Below are 24,883 nucleotides of genomic sequence, written 5' to 3' on the forward strand. Positions count from 1 at the left end.
TCGCCTTACACGGGGAGTAATCAATGGCAAGTCTCACTCCACTGGTCTTCCTGGTGGTTTTATGCGAATCCCCAAAGCCCGAGTGCAGGCTCCCAGCCTGGAGCTCCCGCGTTAGCGCGTGTGGCGAACCTCAGATTCTTTCCGGACCCCACTCTGCTGAGGGCCTTGGATGCCACCCTCCCGAGTGAAGCCTTGTTCTGATCTGTGTGTTGCTGTCATGGTAGGAACAGGCGGATAGATGTTTAGGAAGGTTGACCCGCGAATTCCCTACAATTCAGGAGGAATGGGGCCTGGCCCTAGAAGTGTTCAAAAGACTTGAAAGATGTTCGAGACCTGATAAAAGACATGTACTAAATCTACAGCACAAAAACAGCAAAATCAAATTAAGAACTGTTTTATTAAATGGCTATACAAATACCTCTATGATTTAGCTTCTCAAGCGACTTAGCGTTCATGGTGTGGGACGTGGGCGCAATTTAATCCATTGGACAGACAGTGTGGTGGGGGCTATACGAGTCACTGCTCTGGGCCCAGGTCCTGGTGCAGATCCAAAATGGTTAAGGCCGAATCACCCATGGACGGGGCAGGGTCGTCCAGAGGAGTATGGCTTCCTGGCCAGACATCTTCGGTGGGCACCTGTCCTACAACAGCCACAGGGGCTTTGTCTGTGACTTCCCAGGAGGTTTCGCATATATACGAGCGGTGGTCCCAGAGCCCAGGAGTGGCGAGGAGGGGAGCCGGCCACTAAGTACCCATGACAAAGGGACAACTCAAAAGCCATAAATAGGACTTCCACTTGCCCGCATTTATGACAGTAAGAAGACCCTCGAACTCAGGAGTGCAAGGGGAAGGATATGCCTGGGCACCGAATGCGGAAGACCTTGTGACGTCTGGCCTCACGCTGCCCCCGCTGCCCCCTCTGCTGGGCCTAGTCGTCCTCCAGCTGCTGGAGCTCTCGCCTCCTCAAGTTCGAGGCCCCCTGTTATCACTTCTTCCTGCACCCCTTACTTTGCTTCCAAAGGAGGTTTCATCATTTGCGACAGATGAACGTCTGTCTCCCTATTGCACAGCAAGCCGCGCACACAGAAGGCCCACAACGGGTAATTGTTCTACAAAGGACCCTTTTATGTTAAATAACGACAACAACAACATCAAATGTCCATTGCATGTTATTCTGCAATAGCACAAAACTGACAAAAGTCCCATCTGAGTGACTAGAGGCCATGTATAAGTCAAAAGAGGCCTCAGCAAACTTCGTGGCATAAAACTTCTCAAAAAGGCAACAGGCAGGACATTTCCCGAATAAAGTCTCAGGTCTACTGAGGGGGACAGTCACTGTAAAGGTTAGGCTCGCGGACCGTGAAATCAGAACCTCCGGCTTCATTGTACGTGAATGTTCACAGCAGCATTCCTTGTCACAGCTGAAGAGTGGAAACGCCCCAATGACAGCATGCGGCATACCCATGCAATGGAACGTCGATCGGCCATGCAAAGGAACACAGTGCCCATGCGTGCTACAAAACGGCTGCTCTTTGAAAACTAAGTGAAAGACGCCAGTCACGAAGGACTATAGAGCACGGATCCATTTGTATGAAATAGCCAGAGGAGGCAAATCCATAGAGAGGAAAAGTGGACTTGTGGTCGTCAAGGGATGGGCAGGAGCGGGAGTGACAGCCAGTCGCCAAGGGATTTCATTTCAGGATGAGGAAAATGGTTGCGATTTAGGTAGTGGTGATGGGTGCTTATACTGACAAATACACTAAAGATCATTGAATTGTATGTGTATACAGGACGAAGGTTATGATGTGTGAATTATTTCTCAATTAAAAAAAATGTCTGGGTTCAAATCCTAGTTTCCCCACAGTCCAGAGGTGTGACCATGGGTGAGTCACTTAACTCCTCTGTGCCTCAGTTCCATTATCTACAAAACAAGACTAATAACAACACCAACCTGTGCCTTCGTTATGCCGAAGTTGTAAACTCTGTCCACGAGGACAATCCACCCATCTGAGTGTAAAATAATTCATAGGAGACTCCCCAAAAGAGGATAATGTTCACATCCAATCTCTTTTTCTTTGTTTTCCCGAAAAGAGCCTAAGCCTGTGGTTAATGTTAATATCGTGGAGGTCAGGAATAACTGTGTAGAAAATACACATCACCCACCCCATGACGGCTCTCGTACCAGACACTCTAACATGCATCATCAATCTCATCCGGAAGAGAGCTCTGCGTGCTGCTACTATTTTATCCCCATTTGACCTACTTAGAAACTATGGTTCTTACCCAAGTGTACGTCACTAGAGAGTGTCAGAGCTGGGGTATGAACTCAGGTTTGGATGGTCCCAGGGTCCATGTGTTCGAATATACAGCATAACTTCCTGAATTCTTCGCTGTTTAAGGCATGACTTGAGGCACGACCGCACTGTCCGCTTATTAAGCACCAACACTGCCGACCCGAGTCAGCCCACGGGATGCCCTGTCTTGTCGTCCCCCGTCACATGGCAGCTTTCACGGAGAGGCAGTGAACTAGAAAGGGAAAGGCACAGGTGGGAGAGGAAATAGAGAAGGGTAACGGACTAGAGAGAAACAGTAACAGGGGAGAGGCCAAGAAGAGGGGTGGAGGAGATCGGAAAGGAGGAAATGCGCAAAGGAACTGTGCGTTCTATCAGCTCGGGCCATTGCTTCTCAAAATCTAGGTCAGACTGAGCCAAAGTCCATTCAGCGTTCAGTCCAGAGTCGCAGGCCCTTCCCAATCCGTGTTGTGTGTTACCTTCCGACTCTCATTTGCAACTTCTGCTGCATCCTGGTTTCCCTTCTTTGTCTTCAGGATGATCTCTTATTTCAAATCGAACTTAAGACCCAACCCCTTGACGCCACACTCCCCGCTTCCCGTGGCAATGCTAAACGCCACGCTGTTTCACATAGCAAAACGTTTTTGAAGATCAAGGGTCCCTAACATAAGAGCTGTCTCAGCTTAACACAGAGAAAACTACTCAAAATCGTGCAGTTGACCCTCTAGTCCTTAGAAGCCCGCTCAGTTGCTAGACATTTCTCACTTGTCACGTGACTCCTTACAGAGATCGACTCAAGAGATGATGAACAGATTTTTTATTAGATTATGCTAGGACGATGGAATAGCCATCTAGAAAAACAATAAGTTAGATCTGCATACTGTGTCAAGTGCCCATTGTAAAAAAGAAAACTATTATATTGGAGGAATTAAAAATATTAGGATGGAGTATCTCCCAAATGTCTATGTGTCTTAGGCTGGGAAATACTTAAACGAATTGAAATCCAGGAACCATTAAAGAAAAAATTAACCAGTTTGACTACCCAAAATGAAAGTCCTGTGTGACAAAGGATGAAGAAAAGCCAAGGAAAACATATTAGCAGCACGTATGAAGAGCTACGTGTTGAGGTCCCTTATACTCGAGAGACTTGGAGTAATTAGTGATAGAAGACAAATCGCCTTATGAAGCATGATTTAAGAATACAAATACAGATTCACAAAAAGGGAAATGCAAATGGCCAATATATCTATGAAAATTAAAAGAGCTCGTAAAATTTTTGTACCAAAAAATTAAAAGGTTGACCGTATCTGGAGCTGGAGAAGGTATGGAAAAGCTAGAACTCTCATATATTGTTAACCAAAGTGTCAGGTTGTTCAATATTTTGAAAGCAATTTGTCAAATTTAGTTAAATGTACTGTATGTATACCATTAGAGCCAGCAACACTACTCCTGAGGACTCCAGCCTACTACAGTGAGAGCAAGAATACAGAATTATATAAATGTAAAAAATTAATACACTCTTACTTCTACAAGGAGAACGTAAAAAGAACGGTTAACTCTCAATCAATACTGCTTACTTGAATTAACCACGGTGTATCTGAAGTAAAGCAATTTACGCAACTCTTAATAAGAATGCTACAGCTTTGTATGGATTAACTGCAAAGATGTTTATGTTTTACTGGCAAGTTAAAAAGCAAGGTAGAGCTACATGTGCAGTCTGAAACTAGATTTCTATTTTCAGAAAAGGAGCATGACCATATTTATCAGATACACGCATAAATGCAAAATAATTTTGGAAAAATTGGCAGAGATGCATACAAAGCAGCTAAAAGCATTTCCCAATGGACATGGCATTGGATGAACAAAACAGGAAGTTTCATTTCTTACAGCATTTTTCAGCATTTTTCAAAAGAAAATATAGTATTAAACAATGCGGCATGGAAAGAATACCGTTGTCTCAACTGACAAAGGATGAAGAATAGCCAAGGGAAAGAGAATTGTAGAAACTGTATACACAGAAGTGTCCAAAAGAACAGCTTTATAAATTTCCTAACACACCAATCAAATGAATTGGCACAAAATAATGTGCTGAAATACCAAGTGTAACTAACATGAATGACAAATTACACTTCAGTAAAAAATCATTTTCTTTTATGTCCAAAGCCAGATTATTCTGAACATGCTAAAGGAGAGGTGACTGACCTGTGACAATGGCTTTCCAGTTCCAGGATGGCAGTTGATGCCGCCGATGAAGACCATGTTGGGCATCACCGGCTTGGGGTAGTCCAAAACAAAGTCAGTTCGTAATAGCCAGATGGATATGTGGCTGAAGAGATCATATGCTGTGACAGTCGTTTGAAGAACCTCCGACGCAGTTTCTAGAGCAGTTTCGATAAAATGTCTGCAAAGTAAATGTTCTTGCAGGAGGGCGATGTAATTCCACACTCTCTCCCTGAACGTCATGGAATCCGAGAGCCCTGAGAGAATCCTAGGAACGTAAGAAGCAGCAAAGGGGCACTGCGAGCCCTCTTCCAGATGCTGGCAAAATAATCCTCTGCTGAAGACCACGGATGGCAGTGACAAATATTTAGCTATGATTAAACCGCACAGATCAAAAGGATCTAGAAACACTGCATCGAAAGAACTCTTTTTCAGGTATTTTACCAATTCTTTGTTGTTAAACAAACTCCTACAATGTGAAAATTCGTATTCAAAAAGAGAGTGTGGTGGATGCACTATCATAGAAAATAAACTTCTTTGCTCTGCTTTCCATGCGGAGTCGGAGAAAATCTTGAACTGGTGATTGAAGTCGTCCAGAGTGTAGGAGGGAGAATAAGTCTTGACTGTGAAATTGAACGATTTTCCCAGGTACCAACTCACGTCTGGTATGACTGCGACTACCTCATGCCCTCTCTGGATGAGTTTCTCTACAACCATATGCATGGTAAACCAGTGGCTCCCATCCATGGGTACCACGAGCAGCTTGCCCGCCTGGGCAAAGCCAGGGGTCAGCAGGAGACACACACATAGAGGAAGGAAGCCAGGCAAAATCGTGGGAGCCATCAGGTCAGTGCAGCTCAGAGCGATCCAGCTGCCCAGATTCAAAGCTCGTGTAATAAAGGCAGCAGAAGGTGCACAGACACAAAACCCGTCCCAAGGGAGGGCGTGTGTTTATATAGTCATAAAGTACACACAACTCGCACACACTCATTATCAGTAATTTGTTCATAAAAGTTTAATGAATGCTAGCGTATGCTGAGCTTCCTCCTGATAAGATTTCCAGTTAGAAAGAACTTTGATCTTTGCCTAGGCAGAGACGGTGCTCTGCACTGCAATGCCAGGTTAGAAGCGGAATTATTCAGCAATGCCGTTGGACTCTGACAACTCAGGACAATGAGGACAATAAATGTCACTCGAACTAGCAGGTTTATGGTTGCAATTTTCCCAAAGGACATTTGGATTTTACCCTCTGACTACCAAAGACCCTTGCCCAGAGAGAGGATGGCATCCCAGGATCCAAGGCAAGAGCATCTGTCCCTCACCTCTGATGTCCTTCCTGGCAGCACGGTGGCGGTGGCCGCAGTGCCTAACGTTGCTGCTTGTCTTGTTCCACTGCCAAACCCTCCGAGGCCTCCGAAAAGCTGAGATAAGACTGACAACCCCAACGAACGGACCACTCTAGGGTTGTGATGGGGTGTGACTGCCATCTGTTTTAAATCAATATCTGTGGATGTGTCAAGTTCAGCTGGAGGTCACCTGCCCAATGCTTGCAAGAAGCATTCTGCTGGGGCTCCTCCTTCCACGTTCCTCTGTTTCGCCCTCTGCTGTGGGCTCCCCCCAATCAGCCTGGCGTCATCTTTCAGGAGCCTTTTGTATCTGTCCTCACCCTCCACCAAGCGCGCCTCGAAGTCGGTGCATATGTCTCTTTAAGTTTACCTCGTCCTCTCGTGGTACCTGTGCTATGACTCACACAGCGGAAGAACACAAGGAAGATTTGTTGCATTAGACCGAATTTCATTGTTCAAGTTTTCTAGATACTTTCAGGGGGGAGTTCAGTGGTGTATGTCAGGTCAGATGCCAAGGAACACTTAGTCAGTGGCTGTATAGCCAATGTGAGGCCATCCTGTTTGTGAGGAGCCGAGATGGCCACTTCCCAAACACTCAGACTCTTACTAGGCATTTGCTTAGTCATCATGTACCTGAGTAATGGGAGGACTTTCAGATGAATGTCCTAGGAGGCTTACTTCACAGTAAATATCCGTAAAATAGAAAATAGAAAAACAAGAGGAATGATCAATGGGCCCAACAGCCGGTTCTGTGTGAAGCTGCATTAATTGGATAAACCCCAGCCCGACTGACCGGGAGGAAGAGAGAATCTAAAGGAGCAACATCAGGCATGAGCGAGGTGGCCTCGGTACAGATGCCGCAGGTGTTAAAAGGTGGATGAGAGATCAGCTGGAAGAAGAGATGAAACACCGCTGTTTGTCATAATGGAGATGGACCTTGTATCAATCACACTAGGCGAAATAAGCCAGACAGGAAAGGTGGAAAATCACATGATATCACTTATATGTGGGATATAAACCTGAATCCAACAAATGGACAGGAGAAACAGAGACTCGTGGACACGGACAATGGACTAGTGGTTACCAGAGGGGAGGGGGAGGAGGTAAAATAAAAAAGTTAAAAAATAAAATGTTTCAAAAAATAATGTAAATAAAGTTTAAAAATAAATACATTTTAAAAAATGAAAGAATATTAATAGAGTGTCATGGACAATTTTAAGCCAACATATTCTACAACTTAGATCTAATGGACAAATTCCTTAATGGATGCAGACTACTAGAGTTCAATCTAGAAGAAATAAAAAAGCTGTATAGAAATAACATTTTTTACTTGAAATTGAATTTGTAATTTTAACTTTCCGACAAATAAAACTTCGAGCCAGATGGTTTCCCCCTTGTGGTGTTCGTCCGTCACACTCCTTATATTTCTCTCAGTTGCTTATCACTACGGCTAGCATCTAGCTTTCCTTTAGTTTCTGCTACTAGAACGTGAGCTTCATGAATTCAGAGATCTAAATATGTCAGTCATATTAACATAGCATCTTGAGCTTCTAACCCTTAGTGGATGCCTGCCACTTAGTAGGCGCTTATTAAATAAATATAGTAGATGTTTCTTAAGTATTGATTAAAGAAAGAAATAATGAATGAATGAAAAGCCCCTTCTTGCCAGGAAACAATGGAAGCTCAGCCAGGGGACGGACCTAAGCTTTCTCCCGCTCTTTGTCTTCCACGTAGCAGGTTCTGCATCATTGGCCGATCTGTATAGCAGATCTGCAAGAGCAACTATTCTTGACTCTGCACATTTACCTCTAGTGAGTGGCTCTGAGGCCAATGAAGATTCAGGAACACTGCAGTGGGGAGGTTCGTGCTACAAGAAAACAAAATTTTTTGTTGTGGATGATGTTACAACTATGTTCATCAAGAAGACTGCCCTATAATTTTCTTTTTTTCTAGTGTCCTTATCTGGCTTTGGTAATGCTGGCCTCAAAAAAAAAATGACAATAAAAACTTTGACAGTGGTCCCTGCTCTTCAATTTTTTGGAAGCGTTTGAGGATTGGTATTGATTTTTCCTTAGGTATTTGATAGAATTTACCAGTGAAATTATTCGGTGTTGAAAGGTTTTTGATTACTGATTTAATATCCTTACTCATAATTAGTCTGTTCAGATTTTTTACTTCTTCATCATTCAATCTTAGGAGATTGTATGTTTCCAGGAAGTTATCCATTTCTGCTAGTTTATTCAATTTGTTGGTGTATAATTGTTTGTAGTAGTCTCTAAGTCTCTCCTCTCTCCACCCCTCGGCTAGCTAAAAAATTATTGATTTTACCTTTTCAAAAAATCAACTCTTGTTTTTTGTCTGATTTAAGTATAGCTCATCCTATTTTCTTTCGGTTGCCATTTGCATGGAATACATTTTTTTGTCCTTTCACTTTCAGTCTATGTGTGTCCTTAAAATTGAAATGAGTGTCTTATAGGCAGAATACAGTTAGGTCTAATTTTTGTAATCCATCCTTTGATTGGAGATTTAGTCCATTTACATTTAAAGTGATTAATGATAGGTAAGAGTTCACTATTGCCCTTTTATTGATTGTTTTCTGGGTGTTTTATAGTATCTTTGCTCCCATCTTCCTTTCTTGCTGTCTTCTTTGGTGGGTGATGATTTCCTGCTTTGATTCCTTTCCCCTTATCTTTTGCGTATTTACTATAGCAAACCTGATTTAACAACATATTAAGAGGACCATACACCATGATCAAGCGGGATTTATCTTGGGATGCATAGAAAGTTCATTATACACAAAACGATAAATATAATACATTAATGTATATGTGATATATTTTGTGAACAATAAATGTGATAATTAATGAAAGATAAAATTATATGATCATATCAATAGACACAGTAAAAGCATTTGACAAAATTCAATATCCTTTCATAATAAAAATAATAAAAATAACCCCCCTAACAAATTAGGTATAGAAGGAATGTACCTCAGCATGATAAAGGTCAATATATGACAAGCTCACAGCTAACATCATACTCAACGGTGAAAAACTGGAATAAGATAAGCATGCCCATTCTCACCACTTATTTTCAACTAAGTACATGAAGTTCTAGCCAGAGTAATAGGCAAGAAGATAAAGGCAACCAAATTGGAAAGGAAGAAGTAAAACTGTCTCTTGTTTGCAGATGACATGATACTATAGAGAACCCTAACGACTCCACCAAAAAAAAAAAAAAAGCAAACAAAAAAATTGTTAAAATTATTAAATGAGCTCAGTAAATTTGCAAGATACAAAACCAATACACAAAAATCACGTGCATTTTATGTACTAACAATGAACTATCAGAAAGAGAAATGAAAGAAACAATTCCCTTTTCAATAGCATCCAAAAGAATAAAATACTTAGGAATAAATTTAACGAAAGAGGGAAGATCTTCCACCTAACTGAAAACTATAAGACACTGATAAAAGAAATCAACGAGGACACAAAAAAATGAAAAGCTATCCTATGATCATAAATTATAAGAATTAATATTAATTAAAATAAATTAATACAGTAATTGTTTCATGTTCAAAAAAAGGAAAAAAGAATATTCTTAAGTTTTTCATACTACCTCAAGCCATCTACAGATGCAAGCAATATCTATCAAAATTCCAAAAGTATTTTTTCACAGAAATAGGAAAAAAAATCCAAAAATCTGTATGGAATCACAAAAGACCACAAATAGCTAAAGCAATTTCAATGAAGAAAAACAAAGCTGAAAGGATCACCCTTCCTGATTCGAACTATATTACAAAGGTATAGCAATTTTAAAAATCCCTGCATATTCGGTTAACTAATTTTTGACAATGCACCAAGAATACACAATGGGGAAAGGATAGTCTCTTCAAAAATTCTGTTAGGAAAATTAGACTGCCACATACAAAGAATGAAATTGGACCCTTACCTTAAACCATACACCAAAATCAACTCAAAATGGATTAAGGACTTAAATGTAAGACCTGAAACCATAAAATGCTTAGAAGAAAAAATCGAAAGAGAACAAGTGTTGGTGAGGATGTGGAAAAACTGAACTATTGTGCACTATGTGATGCAGTCACTATGGAAAACTGTATGGAGGTTCTTCGAAAAAATTAAAAATAAAACTACTATATGATCCAGCAATTCCAACTGTGGCTATTTATCCAAAGGAAACGAAATCAGTCTCTCAAGGCATACCTGCACTCCTAAGTTCATTGCACTATATTCACAATGGCTGAGATATAAAAATAATGTCCCTTAACAGATGAAGAAAACGTGGTCTATTTTATAACGGATATTATTCAGCCTTAAAAAAAAAATAGGGAAATCCTACCACTTGCAACAACATGGATGAACCTGGAGTACCTTGTGCTAAGTGAAAGACAATTATTGCCTGATCTCAGTAATACGTGGAATTAAAAAAATAAAAAATGAACTTGTAGTAACAGAGAATATTGGTTACCAGAGGCTGGGCTGTAGGGGAAAAGAGAAGATTGGAAAAAAAAAAAAAAAAAAGTAGCAGAATGGTGGTTGCCAGGGCCTGAAGGAGGGGCCATGATGAGTTGGTATTTAATGGGTACAGAATTGCAAGTGGTTGGCTTGATGGACAATAGATGAAGTTTCAAATATAGCTCCAAGACTTTAATACAGGATGAAGGTAAGGATGGTGGTGTTAACAGGCCGTTTATTGACTCACTGTGAGCCAGGCATTACAAGAGGTGGCTGGGATACAGCTGGGCACATGGACAAGCCTGTCCTCCTGCAGCAAACTTTCCAGTGTTCATTCTTAATCAGGGAATGAAATGTGAGGAATATCTACTGTTTAGAAAAGGGATATGAAGCATAGCTGGCAAAGGAGAAGAAGTCAAAGGATAGAAAGGCTGCTAAGAGCTGAGAATGGGCTGTTTGCACGGTGGCTTCCTAGTGGCCCTTTCGTCTCCTAACTGGTCTCCTGCCTCCAGTTCTTTCCCTAAGAACACTTCCTGAACATTCTAGCCACAGGAGTCTCACTCAAATGGTCGGTACAAATCCCTCAGGCTGCCATTCACATGGACTCCTGCCTTGCAGCTTCATCTATCTCTATTACTGTTCTCAGTCTCTCATACCTTTAGCTGAAGTCAAAGGATTTTCTCCCTGTCTTCCTCAATCATTACTGGCTGGAGTCTGAATCGTATAGGAGGGATGCCAGAAGCTGAGCCTGCATAGGCTATTGAAATAGTCTTCTAAAGATGCTCGCGTCATTAAAAGATGATAATTTTGAGGAATTTCTAGTGTACTCTTGTGTATGATGCTTAGAGTTGGTGCAGACAAAACAATAGTGGGGATATTATAAAGGTTCAAGGTTACGTGGAACGTTTTCCACTGGTGATACACTGGAAAACGTCGTTGAACGTTCATGGCAAACTTGAAGCCCTAAGCAAGTATTTCCAGTGTTTAGGTAACTCGGGAATTAGCCGTACCAAAAAGCGAGTGATGTTTGTATGTTCCACTACAACTAGTATGCATTGCGAACAGCAGTAAATACTGAACTTTAAAACGTGATTGAATGAGCGGCGGGCTGGCCGAGCAGACCCGCAAACACACGAGCTAGCCCGCAAACAAGCCCGGCCCTCCCATAGGGACTCCCGAACTCTCCCGGCAGAGGAACTACATTGCCCATAATGCCGCGCGCGACGGGCCGGCACTCCCGCGGGGCACCCTGGGAGGAGTAGTCCGAGCGTTCCATAAATTGCTCGCGCTCTGGGCTGCGGGAGGCACGCCCGCGCCAATATGGCGGCGCCTGTTTGGGGTTCGTCCGTTTCCTTCGAGTTTTGGTCAGGGCGGGGGTCTGGGCTTTAGGCAGTTAGTGGGACTGGCGGCGAGAGTTCCATGGAGGGACATGGGAGGCGTAGGGACCGTGTGGGCGGCACGGCCTGAGGAGTGAGGAGGGGGAGGTGAGGGACCGCCCGGGTCGGCCCCGGGACGCGGCTTCTGGCGTCGGGTCCGTGGTCCCCGGCCGCGAGTACCTCCCCTCCTCGCGCCCCTGGACCCCGTGGTGACTTGGAGGGCTTGAGGGCCCAGCCTCGGCCAGAAGTGGGAGAGGCAGAAATCCAGACCACGAGCTCGAGGTCAGACTTGCGAGTTCCGTTTTCCGTGCTTTTCCTCTGAGGAACGGGCAGAAAAGGAAAATAATTGCATTTCAGCGTTTCCTGCCACTTAAGAACTGTGCTAGGAGCTTTGCATTTCTCATTTCCAGGTGACCCTCTGGCACACTCAAGTGAGACCTTGAGCCAGTCGCCTAGGTCCCCAGGGCTTAATGTCCAGATCACTGGATACGTATTAGAAGGCCTTGTCCTAAATAATTATTAATGGTATCTTTTTTTTTTTTCCCCAGTGAATATCCTTGCGGCTCTTCAGCTTTGAGACCATACCCTAAACTGCTATAAATATTAATTTGTTCCATTTAACTAATTTAAGTGTCATAATCTGGTACAAAGAGTGTGAGAAGCAGAGATTTTAGGAAGTGGAAGTGATTGATGGTCCCCAGGTCCTTGACAACTCTCATTCTAGGATTGCCTTTTCCACCCCAGCAGTAGACTATGTGTGGTGATGGGTTTTCTCTTTCTTTCTTTCTTTCTTTCTTTCTTTCTTTCTTTCTTTCTTTCTTTCTTTCTTTCTTTCTTTCTTTCTTTCTTTCTTTCTTTTCTTTCTTTCTTTTCTTTCTTTCTTTTCTTTCTTTCTTTTCTTTCTTTCTTTTCTTTCTTTTCTTTTCTTTCTTTTCTTTCTAAATTAATAATGTCAATATGCCTTTAAAAACAACTATCGTTGATTTTGGACCAAACCCTGTGCGCTAAGTTCCTTTTTTTCATTATGTCATTTGATTCTTTAAATGACCCTACATGTTGGGTGGTATCCCATTTTACCTATAAGAAGACAGGTTAAGTAATTTGCCTAGATCACTCCGGTAGTGTACAGCAGGGATGAAAAATCCAGGTCTTGCTCCCTCCACAGCCCAAACAACCCTGTATACTTTCTAAGGAACCACTCAAAATAGGTACTCCCAAATATAAAATAGGGACATTGGGGAAAATTTGTTTTGAAAATAAAAGTATTTATATAACATGTCATATTTTTTAAGGGTAATTTTTAGTTTCACAATGTTTGGGGACCTGTTTGAAGAGGATTATTCCAGTGTGTCAAATAATCAGTATGGAAAAGGGAAGAAATTAAAGACTAAAGTTTTGGAGCCACCTGCTCCTAGAGAATTCACCAATTTAAGTGGAATCAGAAATCAGGGTGGAACCTGTTACCTCAATTCCCTTCTTCAGACTCTTCATTTCACACCTGAATTCAGAGGTATGCTATGTTACATGCATTTGATTAGTAATATGTACCCTTGTCTCTATACATAAGTATGCAAAATCACAAATAGACAAAGTATCTTAAAGGTATATTCTTTAGCACATGTTTATTTTTAATGTAGACATAAATTAGTAATTCTAAAGAGAAACGTGAAGTTTAAATTACCTTAATTCTGTGTAATCACAGTGGTTTAGTAACAAAATCTAAAAATAGGGCAATGTATTTTCTAATTCTTATAATTTAAAATACAACATAAATACAATTTTGTCATGAATGCCAGCCTTCATTATTGTTACACTATTTGTATTTTGGAGTTTTAAATTTTATCCAAAATAATAACCACTTAAGGCAGAGTCACCCAGAACGATTGTATCCTTCCTTTCAGAGTGGGGAGGGGATGTCACATTATCTATTCATTTATCTGCAATTCTGAAATTTAGAAAACTCTGACAACCTGATCTGATTGGAACTTACTGGACTTCAGAACTTGACGCGATGTGAGGTCATTTATAGCCTTAGTTATCTCAATTGAACAGTCATGCATTTGTTACAGGAATATTAATTTCCTTGATTAACAAATACTGTTTGTCCCAGACCCTTTTGTGGATTTAATGTTAAGATATATAACCCTTTCTTCGTTAAGATATATACCTTTCTAAAATTTGGAAATTCTGAATTCCAAAGACCCAAGATGTTAGATAAAGGGATTATGTACAAGGAACAGAAACCCACCCAGATTAGTTCAATTTAAAAGGGGATTTATTGTAAGAATATAGGGTAATCTCTTGGAATCCACCTACAGGAAGCCAGCCTGACCTCACTGGACCCTTGATTTCTTGCCCGTTTCCCTTTGTATGTTTTTCCCATTCCCATCTCTGCAAACTAGCTTCCTCCACAAGGGTTGTAATCTCCACGACCCTTTGATTTCAGCGGGAACATTCCTTCGCCTTCACATGGCCCTGATTGGGGCCCCCAGCTCTACATGGCTTTGTAGCTCAGCTCGCCACCATGTCCATGTTGTGAGGACAGCCTAGTTCATCCTGTATAGAGTTTGTGGCATCTGTCTTCCCACTGCTACACATTTATCAAGTTTTTGTGACGTTTTCTGTTGCTTCTAAGCTTAGAAAGACTTCCTGCCTCCACACATTTAGTAAATATTTACTGTTATCCCCTTTCAAGGGCCATTCTAATTGGTTGGACTCCATGTAGGATTTAAAAGTGGGGCCTTTTGTCCTCGACTCCATCCTCTCCATAAAAATATCCCCGATGCATTCAGTAATTCCACCATTAGAAATTTTCAGCATGAACAAGCAGATTTCCAAATTTTATTATAGTTGAAGTTAAAGAGCAACTTAAAGTAGAAAAGTAGCCTTGAAAAGAGACTGAGGCGGCTGTGGAGAGTACCCCTATGCAAGCGTAGTACCCTAGCAAGGGATGGTGCTGGCCAACTACGTGGGCTGACATTTTAGTGTGGATTGTGTACTCCTTGTCAGGCTTAGTTCGAATCTTGATGTTTATTGAAGGGGAGGTATAATTTGGAAAGAGTAAGGACTGGCAGATAACTGGGGGAGAATCTTGGAGCTTTTTGGAGGCATTTTAGCCCTGTGAAGTAGGGCTAAAGTGGGCTCATTGTACTTAAAGTTCAGTGTAGCTGAAAGTAGTGGGAGATGATTTTGAAAGTCTTAGTATGGTTTTATGCTTTTGCCTTTATGTTCATAGTTCATGCTTCCCAGTTCCTCCTAGAAACCTAGGAGGAATATGGAGTTCATAACAGTTATTACTATGGCAGCAGTGGTTGTCATGGGGAGACAACATCCATTCCATCCCTTCTTTCCCTGGAGTGTATCAAAGTACAGCAAAAGACACTGCCTACCACAAAAGAAGAACGGCATGATCTCAGAGTCGAAGGTGGTCCTCACGAAAGGATGGTGGGAAGTCTCACATGTAACTTGTAAATGGACACACGTGACACTTACATATTTATGTTATATTTCCCAGTATTCCTTATGTGGTTTTAGTGACCCACTGCGATAAGCAATAGGAAGCCATCATAGATTTCTGACTTAAATCACTGATGTTATTGTTTTTAGTTTTACATGCATACTTTTTGTTTTAAAGATCGTTCCTTCTGAAACCTTAGCATGCCACTTTATAGAGTCAGTGGTTAAAAATAATGTTCCCAGAAAGTAAAACGGTATAAACATCGCCACAGTCACATTTCTGAATCTTTAACTGATTATGTTTACTGCTGGTCTTGGTTTGCTAAGATGAGATAATGTCATTTACATCTCTGATTCTCCTTTTTTTGTTTAGAAGCTTTGTTTTCTCTTGGCCCAGAAGAGCTTGGTTCTTTAGAGGAAAAGGATAAACCTGATGCAAAGGTACCAAATCTGTGATTTACAGGCGTTTTTTGGAGTATTGAGGAAATGTCTTTTAAGGAAGGAATTAAGTTCCTTAATCATAGAAATCAATAATTTTATTAGCTACCAAATAATCTTTTTCTTTTCAGAAAGTGACTTGGCCTGTACCCCACTAGTAGTGGAATTTTCCATCCAAAAAAGAATTGCTTTTCCAAATATAATGCTGCGCTGCTTTATAGATAACCTGACTCTCCACCATGATTATTTTTTTCTTCTGGTGAAGGAGATATTTACAGATCATCCACACTAGCCTACCGGAAACTCTGCTTACTTGTACCAACAACAACAGAGGCCAATATTGTAGTTTGGTACTCTGGAAATAACAAGAGAGGAATTGGTTTATCATAAGTGCGACCTAATCATTTCCCCCGTTTAAACATCGTTCAGAGCTATCACTTTCAGGCCGGAATTCGTACTTCTTACTGGGAGTCTTTCGTGATTCAGCCCACTGCTTCTCAAACCACCTGTGTGGCCAAGGCATAGTTTGGGTGTATTTTTAAAAAATTCCCAATCCATTGCAGATCATACATAGTTCTGTAAGATACAATAAAAATGTGGCAATGTTAAATTGTCATAAAGGCTCTAAAGGCTTATTCACACTTTAGATATGTAAATTCGGTCTGCAGACCAGGCTCTGAGCAGCATCCTCAGTCAGCCCAGCCCTCACCCCACCAAATAAGCCGTGAACAGGCTTGGAGCCTGTGGGAAGAAAGCGAGGCGGGTGCAGTCAGCCCTGTGAGGTGTCCGAACTCCAGAATGAGATGCTTGGGACTGGAAAAATTCCTCATAGGGAGTATGTCTGTATTCAGGATGCTTTAGAGAAAGAATCAACTATTAGACTTAAATTACTGTCAGTCTGTAATCAGTTGGGCGCTTTATTAAGGCATTCGAGTTTTAATATTCATCTGAACTATGTCAAAGTAGGAAACTCCAGATTGCTAAAACATTTGGGGTTGAATTTTCTAAGAAGAATGAATTTTAGCTAGTTAACCCTGTATAAGTTTTTATAAACCTCTGAGTGGACTAAGTGAACTAGGATATATGAGAAAGCTAACAGACAGTTCTTTCAAAAAGCCCCAACCAACTTTTAAAAGACTTCATTTAGAAACACGTTTGTTTCTCGTTTAGGTTCGAATCATACCTTTACAGTTACAGCGGTTGTTTGCTCAGCTTCTGCTCGTAGACCAGGAAGCTGCCTCCACAGCAGACCTCACTGACAGCTTTGGGTGGACCAGCAATGAGGTATGAAAGTCACCTTCTCTAGGAAAAGCTGCTGGCAATAAGGAGTAAACACTGGGTTGACATGTTGTCTAACTCCCCCTTTTTTTTTTATTTAGGGTCTCAGTATTTAAATATTCTCATTTTAAGTAATTTCAAGCCAAAGATATAGTTTTAGACACTTGCTGTATGCATGATTTTATGAATGATTTTGATTTTGGGGTGGAGAGAGGGTTGTGGATATAGGGAGAAGTAAAAGAGCTGATTTTTATAATTTTTATGATTTTTACAATCATATAGTCTAGTTGAGATACACCCATTACATGGAGATGACCATTACGTAGCAAACTGCTTTATCAGCTTAAAAAGCTGACTAGCAATAATTCTGTCTGCCTTTGTGACTTCCTTCTGTATTTGAATCCGGGTATTCTGATTTGAACACTTGCTTCAAGCAAAACAGTGAAAGCATCCTCGGCAGGTCTTTTCATTTTCCTACCCAGCCTTTCTCCTGACTCTCTTCATTTTCTTCCTGTATCCTGCTGTAAGATTCTCATTTTTCTGTTTGAGTTCCTAGAGGGTATTTCACTGTATACCAACTAAACTTTTGTCAGAAACAGGTAAAGGTGCTTGTCAATATCGGTGAGCTGTTGGCTATACAAAATTAAACAAAATGAGGTCCGTAATTTTTAATAGAATAGATGTATTCTTGCAAAGACGGAGGTGTAGGAGACAGGAAAGAGGCTGTGTTGCCTTCAACAGTAAACTCTAAACTGGTCTTCTCACGGGAGCACTCCTCAGCCAGATGATGCTGTGTGGTTAGAGGCCAGGCTCAGGCTTTGTAGTTAATGGGGCAATAATACATTCCCTAAACAGTGTCTGTTAAATTCTTGGTATAGGGCAGGTATTTAGGGTTAATTCCTTTTTCTTTCCTTTTTTTTTTTAATCACCACTTTATCGAAATGTAATTCACATGCTGTAAGATTTACTCTTTTAAAGGGTACAGTTCAGTGGTTTTTTAGTATATTCACTGAGCTGTACAGTTCAGCACTACAGTCAATTTTAGAATATTTCACCACTGCAAAAGAAACTCCATGCCTGTTAGCTGTCACCCTCCTCATCCCCTGGCAACCGCAAAGCTACTTTCTATCTCTGTGGATTTGCCTATTCTAGACATGTCGCATACGTGGAATGAGATAGTGTGGCATCTGTTGTAACTAGGTTCTTTTGCTTGAAATAATGTTTTCAAGGTTCATTCATGTTGTATGTATCAGCACTTTATTTCTTTTGATTGCCAAGTAAAATTCTGTTGGAAAAGATATAGCATATTTTTTTTCGTTTTTAATCCAGTCATCAGTAATGCATTTTCCTTTATATTCAGATAATGAGCTTCCAATAATTTGCTGGTTTCATACTTTTCAAAGCCATGAAAACCTTATTTATTTCTAAATAAAATTTTGTAGGAAATTCTTTAGGACTTGACCTGCAGTGGCAGACAGGGGCTCTGAGGCACCTCAGGCACATTCAGGATTATTCAGAAACAGCTCGAAAACGTCCAGAAGTTTCTGTCCTATCAGAGCCAGTGATGTTGAAGAAATTCATATCCTCTAATGTTGAAAAACGAGAAAAAAATCCTGAGTCCCACATCTTGCTCCAGTCTTCATCCGCTTTGTCAGCATCTCTTCACACAAGACTCGCCTTTAAAATTGTCTCCCCTCGCTGCCTCTGCGCCTTCTGTTTGTTTTCCCTCCTTTCTACCCTTCTTGTCAGAGCCACTCATGACATCAGTGCGCCAAGGCCAGGAGACACGTCTCTGCGCACAACTTAACAGCTCTTAATGGCACTCGCTGCCCCTCCTTCAAGCACCAACTGCTGCCGGTCCGCAGACCTGGCTCTCCTGGCTCTCTCCTGCCCTTGCTTCTCCTCCGCCTCCCGTGCTGGTTACTCCTCTCCACTGATCCTCTCCACCGATCGGAGTTGGTGTTGGTTTATAAGTTGTTCTTAGGGAGCAGTTCAGTCCATTCCTTCAAAAGTGCATGACTCATTCAGATTCAGACGAGTGCCGTTGGAGTTTTTCTCGGGAGCACTGTGCTAGTCTTGCTTCAGTGTGTTTATATGTCAAAGCAGTAAATTCTGGTTCTTTCCAAAAATGCTGAAAATTCAGACTGCTCACCAGCCCCTCTGATCTCACTGAGATTTCACTGTGCGCACTGCCAGCTCCTTGGCACTGCCGTGTGCCTGTCGTGTTCCTCTCCTTTCTGGGGCATGGCCTCGTGTGTGCTTTCCCACAGCAGCGCACGTGCTTTCCTGTTTCCAGGCGAATGGAGCTGTATGTACGCACTGAACACTGTCCATATTTTCATTTTGTAGGAAAATGAGAATAGGTGATGATTTCTTCACCTGCTCTCAGCTCGTTTAGCTCCGTCATCCTTGTATTTGATCGAGGCTCACCTTTGGATTTCTTGATAAATCTCGTGTTTTTTTAACTGCTATCACTTTAAAAATCTGTTTTAAAAACTCTGAAGCCCAAAATTACATTTAAAAGTTACCTGTTTTATAGGAAATGAGGCAACATGATGTGCAGGAACTGAATCGCATTCTCTTTAGTGCTTTGGAAACTTCTTTAGTGGGGACCTCCGGCCACGACCTCATCAGCCGTCTGTATCACGGAACCATTGTTAACCAGGTTGTTTGTAAAGAATGTCAGAATGTCAGTGAAAAGCAGGTGAATATGCAAGAGTATTTTAATAATAAGTTATATTGTAAAGTATAATTCATGTCATTAGTTCTATGATTACCACATGAGGATTAAAGTGTTTATTACTAGAAATAACTTTATCACTTTAACTTCTAGCTACACCTATCACATAATCCAGATTTCTCCATATAAACAGAAAGAAGCAGATATCTTAAAATGTAGCTTTCGTGTTTTATTCAGCACTCTTGGTACAGGGCAGGTGTTTGGAGAACAGATTATAAGTAGAGGGCAGTGGCCTCAGGAGAAAAGCCGATATCATCATGGTGGGTGGTTGGAACATTATAAAGAAAGTTAGCTAAGAAATTAGTTAACCTAGAAAATGGACAAATAGCTGTAATTAAATATTGGATTTAGTTTATTAACATCTTTCAGAAAGTTCATTTTATTTGTGTGCTTATGTCTAAATATGTTAAGATATATAAATACATATTACATATAATATTACACATATTATAATGTATATTATATATAGCGATGTAAACCCATTATAATCCTGTTTAAACTAGTGTAACCTTGAAGTCTTTGTCATAACACAGATTGCCCATTTAATCTACTTGGAAATTAGAAATTAGAAATTTGCTCATGTAAATATAATGATCTTTGCTTGCTCTACAAATCTTAAACACAGCAAATAATTTCATCGCTGAACAGTTGTCTTAAGAAAAAAACCTCTTTTTGTTATGTCAAGAGTTACAGAAACTTTCTATATTTGACTACAAGTAGAAAAAAGCCATTTCCTAAATGTTGTATGAATTACTTTTTTTGTTTTTAATGAGAGTTAAGGACAAAAAAATACTCTTGGCCCTTATTGCCTGTGCTAGTAGGTTTCGCCAGCCTAGTTTGGAACGATTAAGATGTGTGTCTTTGAATTACTGTATGATTGACTTCATTATAGTAATAATTTACAAAGTAATTTCAATTTTAAGGCAGTATCTATGAAGATATATGATAAATTACATACAATAACTTTTCACATACCAATAAACAATGGATAAATATTACTTTATTACTTGGGATTTCCCAATGAACTGAGTAGCTCTGTTATTTTACAGCCTCCGTAATCCCTTCAATGCTCTTGTGCGCACGCGCGCGCGCGCACACACACACACACACACACACAACTATGCTTTAAGCTTGTCAAATTTTAAGTGGTAATTATTAGAAACATGTCATAATTCAAATGTAATTGTAGAATTGATAGACTCCTGTTTTGCAAAATCCTCCTCTTAATTTTCATTAAAAACACCTTTTTGTCCTGGCGCAAAACTTTTAACTTCCTTAGTTTGTCTCAAACCAGCCCTAGCAGATGGTGAGAAAGCAGTGTTTACATCGGGGCATTCAGCCACACATTGCTGGTCTAGTCTGGAGCTTAAGATGGCACTGATAGTTAACCCTACACATACGCACTTCTCAGCTCACCTGTGTGTTCAGTGGTTTGTTTTAGCGCCTGATAAAATGGGTTTTACTATATCTACAATGAACTCATAAGCTAGTTCCTGATAACATTTTAAGCTAAGTCATAGTTTGATTATGAAAGGATGATTTGGTGCTATGAATTCCACAGTATCTGATCAGGTGATGTATACCTTCTTATGTACAGTGTTTTAGAAAAAATAGATCTAAGTATTCCCAACATATGGATGAGTTATTGATGTGTTTGGGAACCCTGTGATATTATTTTTTCAATATGATATCCACGTGTATTTCAGGAAGACTTCTTAGATCTAACAGTGGCGGTCAAAAACGTATCAGGTCTAGAAGATGCACTCTGGAACATGTATGTAGAAGAGGAAGTTTTTGACTATGACAACTTATACCACTGTGGAACGTGTGACAGGCTGGTGACTGCAGCCAAGGTAAAGAGAGGCGCTCTGCCTTTTCTTAGGGGTCCCACAGAGGGCTTGGCAGCAGGAAGGCTTGTCAAGTGAAGTCAACTTGTATGAAAAAGTCTGGAAGACATGTATGAAGCCCTTGATTAATACTGAGGATTGAAAAGACATATTCTACATTTCTATATTTTAATTTTTTTACAATAAAGGATTTTTTTAGGCTTCCAACCCAACAGTTCTCTCAGCTTCTTTCTCTCCCAGGAAAATTTATTTGTACCTCAGTGTTTCTTAAATATACATTTTTTGATAAACTCCCCACATCCCTCCTTTTTGCAAATTACTATTATGAAGAAGACAATATGTTTTTATTTCTGTCAACTGAAAATCTTGCTTTCCTTTCATAGCCTACTACTGTTAAAGTAGATGGCTTTCTTCATTTTTTGCATATGCAGTTATTTTACAGTGTCTGTCTCTGTCTCTCTGTCTCTCTCTATATATATACATATATATGTGTGTGTATATGTGTGTGTGTGTGTGTGTGTGTGTGTGTGTGTGTGTGTGTATATATATATATATCTCCTCCCAGATTCTAGCAAATCTGATATGACCCTCTCTCTCCCTCAGCTGGAGCGGGAAATACTTAAGTTGCTAAGGGCTTGACAGAGTACTTCTAGGTTTCTTTTTGTACAGCAAAGCAAAATACAGGATGAAAGGAAGACAGGGTGTCCACAGCTTGCTTCTTCTGCAATATGACATCAGCCCTGCTGCTGCTGTTGTCAGCTGCAGTGGTCACTGTTCCACTGGGGGTTGACACCATAGGCTCTTAGCGCGATGAACTGGAGCTCGATTCAGTCAGTGGTTATTGAGCACCGACTTAAGGATCACAAAAGACGTAGCTTTGCAATTACCTCATGATAGAGAGAGAGCGTTATTTCTAGGGTTGACAATTACTGCATTTTCCAACAAAGAAAATGAGGCTGAATTTAGGTAACACATGATATTGATTTGGATCCTGGTGATTGTAGGTGAAAATGTAATAAAAACAATTAGCCCCTTGTCTGTAGCTTTCACAATAGGATTTGAAACCAGGGTAAATATTATATTGTTTAGAACATATTTCCATCCAGTCTTTGCCTCTTTATGAAACCCAAAGGAAGAGGTTTATTTTTTGCTTACTTATTTTGTGTTTCACCTTTGGTTGTTACAAATACAACCTAATAAATACATAATTCAGGGATGAAAAGGTGTAGAAATAGAGTTAAATACATTCTTAGTTTCTGTCGAACTTAATTTGCCCATTAGTAAAACAAGAACTCTTTACTAAACAAAAGTAGTTCTTTTATGCACCTTTTATGTCATTGGTTTAATTCTTTTTCAATGGAAATGTTTTAATCTTGATACTTTTAAAATTGCCTCCTAGTTGCATTAGATTTATTGCATTCTAAGATTATGTTGTGCTACCTAAATTAATGCAGATTTTCTTGTTCTTAGTCTTTCTCTTCACAGCCACATGTAGTTGAGTTTCTCAGGATTTTTGGATATATTATTTGAGCTTATTCAAAAATCTACTATGTTGTTAAATTGCTGTTTTGCCATTTAACTTTTTTTTTTTACCCACTAGTTTTGTGGAGTTGTTTTAAATACATTTTTAGAAATGTTAGATATTTATATTTCGGGTAATTTTGTATGTGGGGAAGGTTTTTTTTTTTTGCTCCCCTCTCATGCCGTTAATGCTGCAAAGAGGTTAGGAAAAACTGATGACTTTTAAATATAATTTTAGCTGCTGAATTTAGTGTTTTATTTTAAAGCAAGGACTTAAAAAAATATATATCTTCTTACTTGCTTCTAAGAACAGTAGCTGTAAAACCCCAATCAATGCATCTTAACATTTGAGGAGTTAGAGCCCTTTTGAAAGTCTAATGAAAACTATGAATCTTCTCCCCAGAAAAATACATATACACGTGCAATTTTCCTATAATTTCAAGTGTGTGAGTCCACTGAGACAGGGCCCTAGGCCCCAGAATTAGAGCTCCTGTCCTTCAGTGACTAAAAAGAACTGTGTGTCTGCTACCTAACCTGCCGACACCAGGGGAAGAAGGCGAAAGGGCTGGACTTGGGCAGGAGAAAACAGGGAGGAGCACCTGGTACAGCTCACTCACCGGATAGTGTGCGAGTGCACGCTGTCTGTGATTGTAGGGTGTGAGCAATAAAAACAAAATTGGGTTGTAAATTTTTTGTTGTAAAAAAGAGTAATAAGATACATTCATATCAAGGGCTGTATTCAGTCTGTGGTGATGATTTTAAGTGATTTAAGAACGTATTTCTCTTAAAACTGTGTATAAGTTGCTTTTTTATATATTAAGAAACATGTAGGACGTGGTTCCATAGTGTAGCAGTTAGCACATCTGTTTTACACACAGAAGGTCCTGGGTTCACACCCTAGTAGAGCCATGGTCCACGGTCACCCTGAGCAAGTCCGATGTCTGATCTCAGAAGCTAAGCGGGGTCGGGCCTGGTTAGTACTTGGATGGGAAACCACTTAGGAAGACCAGATACTGTAGGCATAAATAACAATAAGTAATTTTTTTAAAAAAGGAACATTATGTATTCTTTTATATAACTGCTTTTTAAAAACTTAAAAAAAAATTTTTCTTCTTTAACAGTCGGCCAAATTACGTAAGCTGCCTCCTTTCCTTACGATTTCATTATTAAGATTTAATTTTGATTTTGTGAAGTGTGAACGATATAAGGAAACCAGCTGTTATACGTTCCCGCTCCAGATCAATCTCAAGCCTTATTGTGAACAGGTTTGAACTATTTTATTTTGAAATTCTCTTTATTTCCCTTCTCAAAGTTAAATCTTTAATTGACCCGATTTTCAGTTGGCTTATTGCAGAATCTCAGCCTTGGCACTCTTAACCTTTTGAGCGAGATAATTCTCAGTCGTGGGAGGCTGTCCTATGTGTTGTCGCGTGTTCAGCAGCATCCCTTGCCCCCACCTGCAGCATGGAACATCCCCCGCTCTCCCGAAGTAGTGACAAACATGTCTTCAGACCTTGCAAATCTCCATGTCTCCTGGAGAGGCGCATGGGTAAAATCACGCTCAGCTGAGAACCACTGGTTTATTACAGCCCTTTTGAATTTCCACAGTATAGATTTGTTCTCAGTTCTTTTTATTAAACTCTTCCTGAAAAATCTTTAAAGTGGAAATTTAAGAATAAAATTAGAAATGACCCTGCATTAGGAAAAATTACCATTAATTGGTACTTTGCTATTTGGATTTAGTTTGCTTTAAACGCTGTAATGAATTAAACATCTAGAAAGTGACCAGGTAATTAAAACTTCACTATTCTAGAATTTGTAAGTCTTAAGACATGGACAAGAAAAAGTTCTGAAAACAAATTAACTAATCAACCTACTCTATAAGCCATTCAAAA

The 24,883-nt window shown here is 40.2% G+C and overlaps 2 protein-coding genes across 7 annotated transcripts in view; one reads left to right on the forward strand and one right to left on the reverse strand.

The window, feature by feature from the left end:
• Positions 1–356: 356 nt before the first annotated feature.
• Positions 357–5,984, reverse strand: LOC118613684 (UDP-glucuronosyltransferase 1A8-like). Its single transcript, XM_036236791.1, has one exon. The coding sequence runs from the start codon at positions 5,352–5,354 to the stop codon at positions 4,443–4,445; it is 912 nt and encodes a 303-aa protein (XP_036092684.1). The 5' UTR covers positions 5,355–5,984; the 3' UTR covers positions 357–4,442.
• A 5,631-nt stretch (positions 5,985–11,615) lies between these two features.
• The window catches only part of USP40 (ubiquitin specific peptidase 40), a 67,799-nt gene continuing 54,531 nt past the window's right edge, over positions 11,616–24,883 (forward strand). For 2 of the 6 annotated variants that reach the window (XM_016134762.2, XM_036236360.1), the window contains exons 1-6: positions 12,585–13,218; positions 15,538–15,605; positions 16,773–16,886; positions 19,420–19,584; positions 21,327–21,473; positions 24,110–24,253. In XM_016134762.2, coding sequence (XP_015990248.2) covers positions 12,984–13,218; positions 15,538–15,605; positions 16,773–16,886; positions 19,420–19,584; positions 21,327–21,473; positions 24,110–24,253 — 873 coding nt within the window. In that variant the 5' untranslated portion in view covers positions 12,585–12,983. The other 4 variants (XM_036236362.1, XM_036236361.1, XM_036236363.1 and 1 more) reach the window with 4 other exon arrangements.

Source organism: Rousettus aegyptiacus, unplaced genomic scaffold (assembly GCF_014176215.1).
Source record: "Rousettus aegyptiacus isolate mRouAeg1 unplaced genomic scaffold, mRouAeg1.p scaffold_m13_p_2, whole genome shotgun sequence".
Lineage (NCBI taxonomy): Eukaryota > Metazoa > Chordata > Mammalia > Chiroptera > Pteropodidae > Rousettus > Rousettus aegyptiacus.

Coding starts and splice junctions, on each gene's coding strand:
- LOC118613684 (XM_036236791.1), bottom strand. CDS start 5,354: ATGGCTCCCACGATTTTGCCTGGCTTCCTTCCTCTATGTGTGTGTCTC.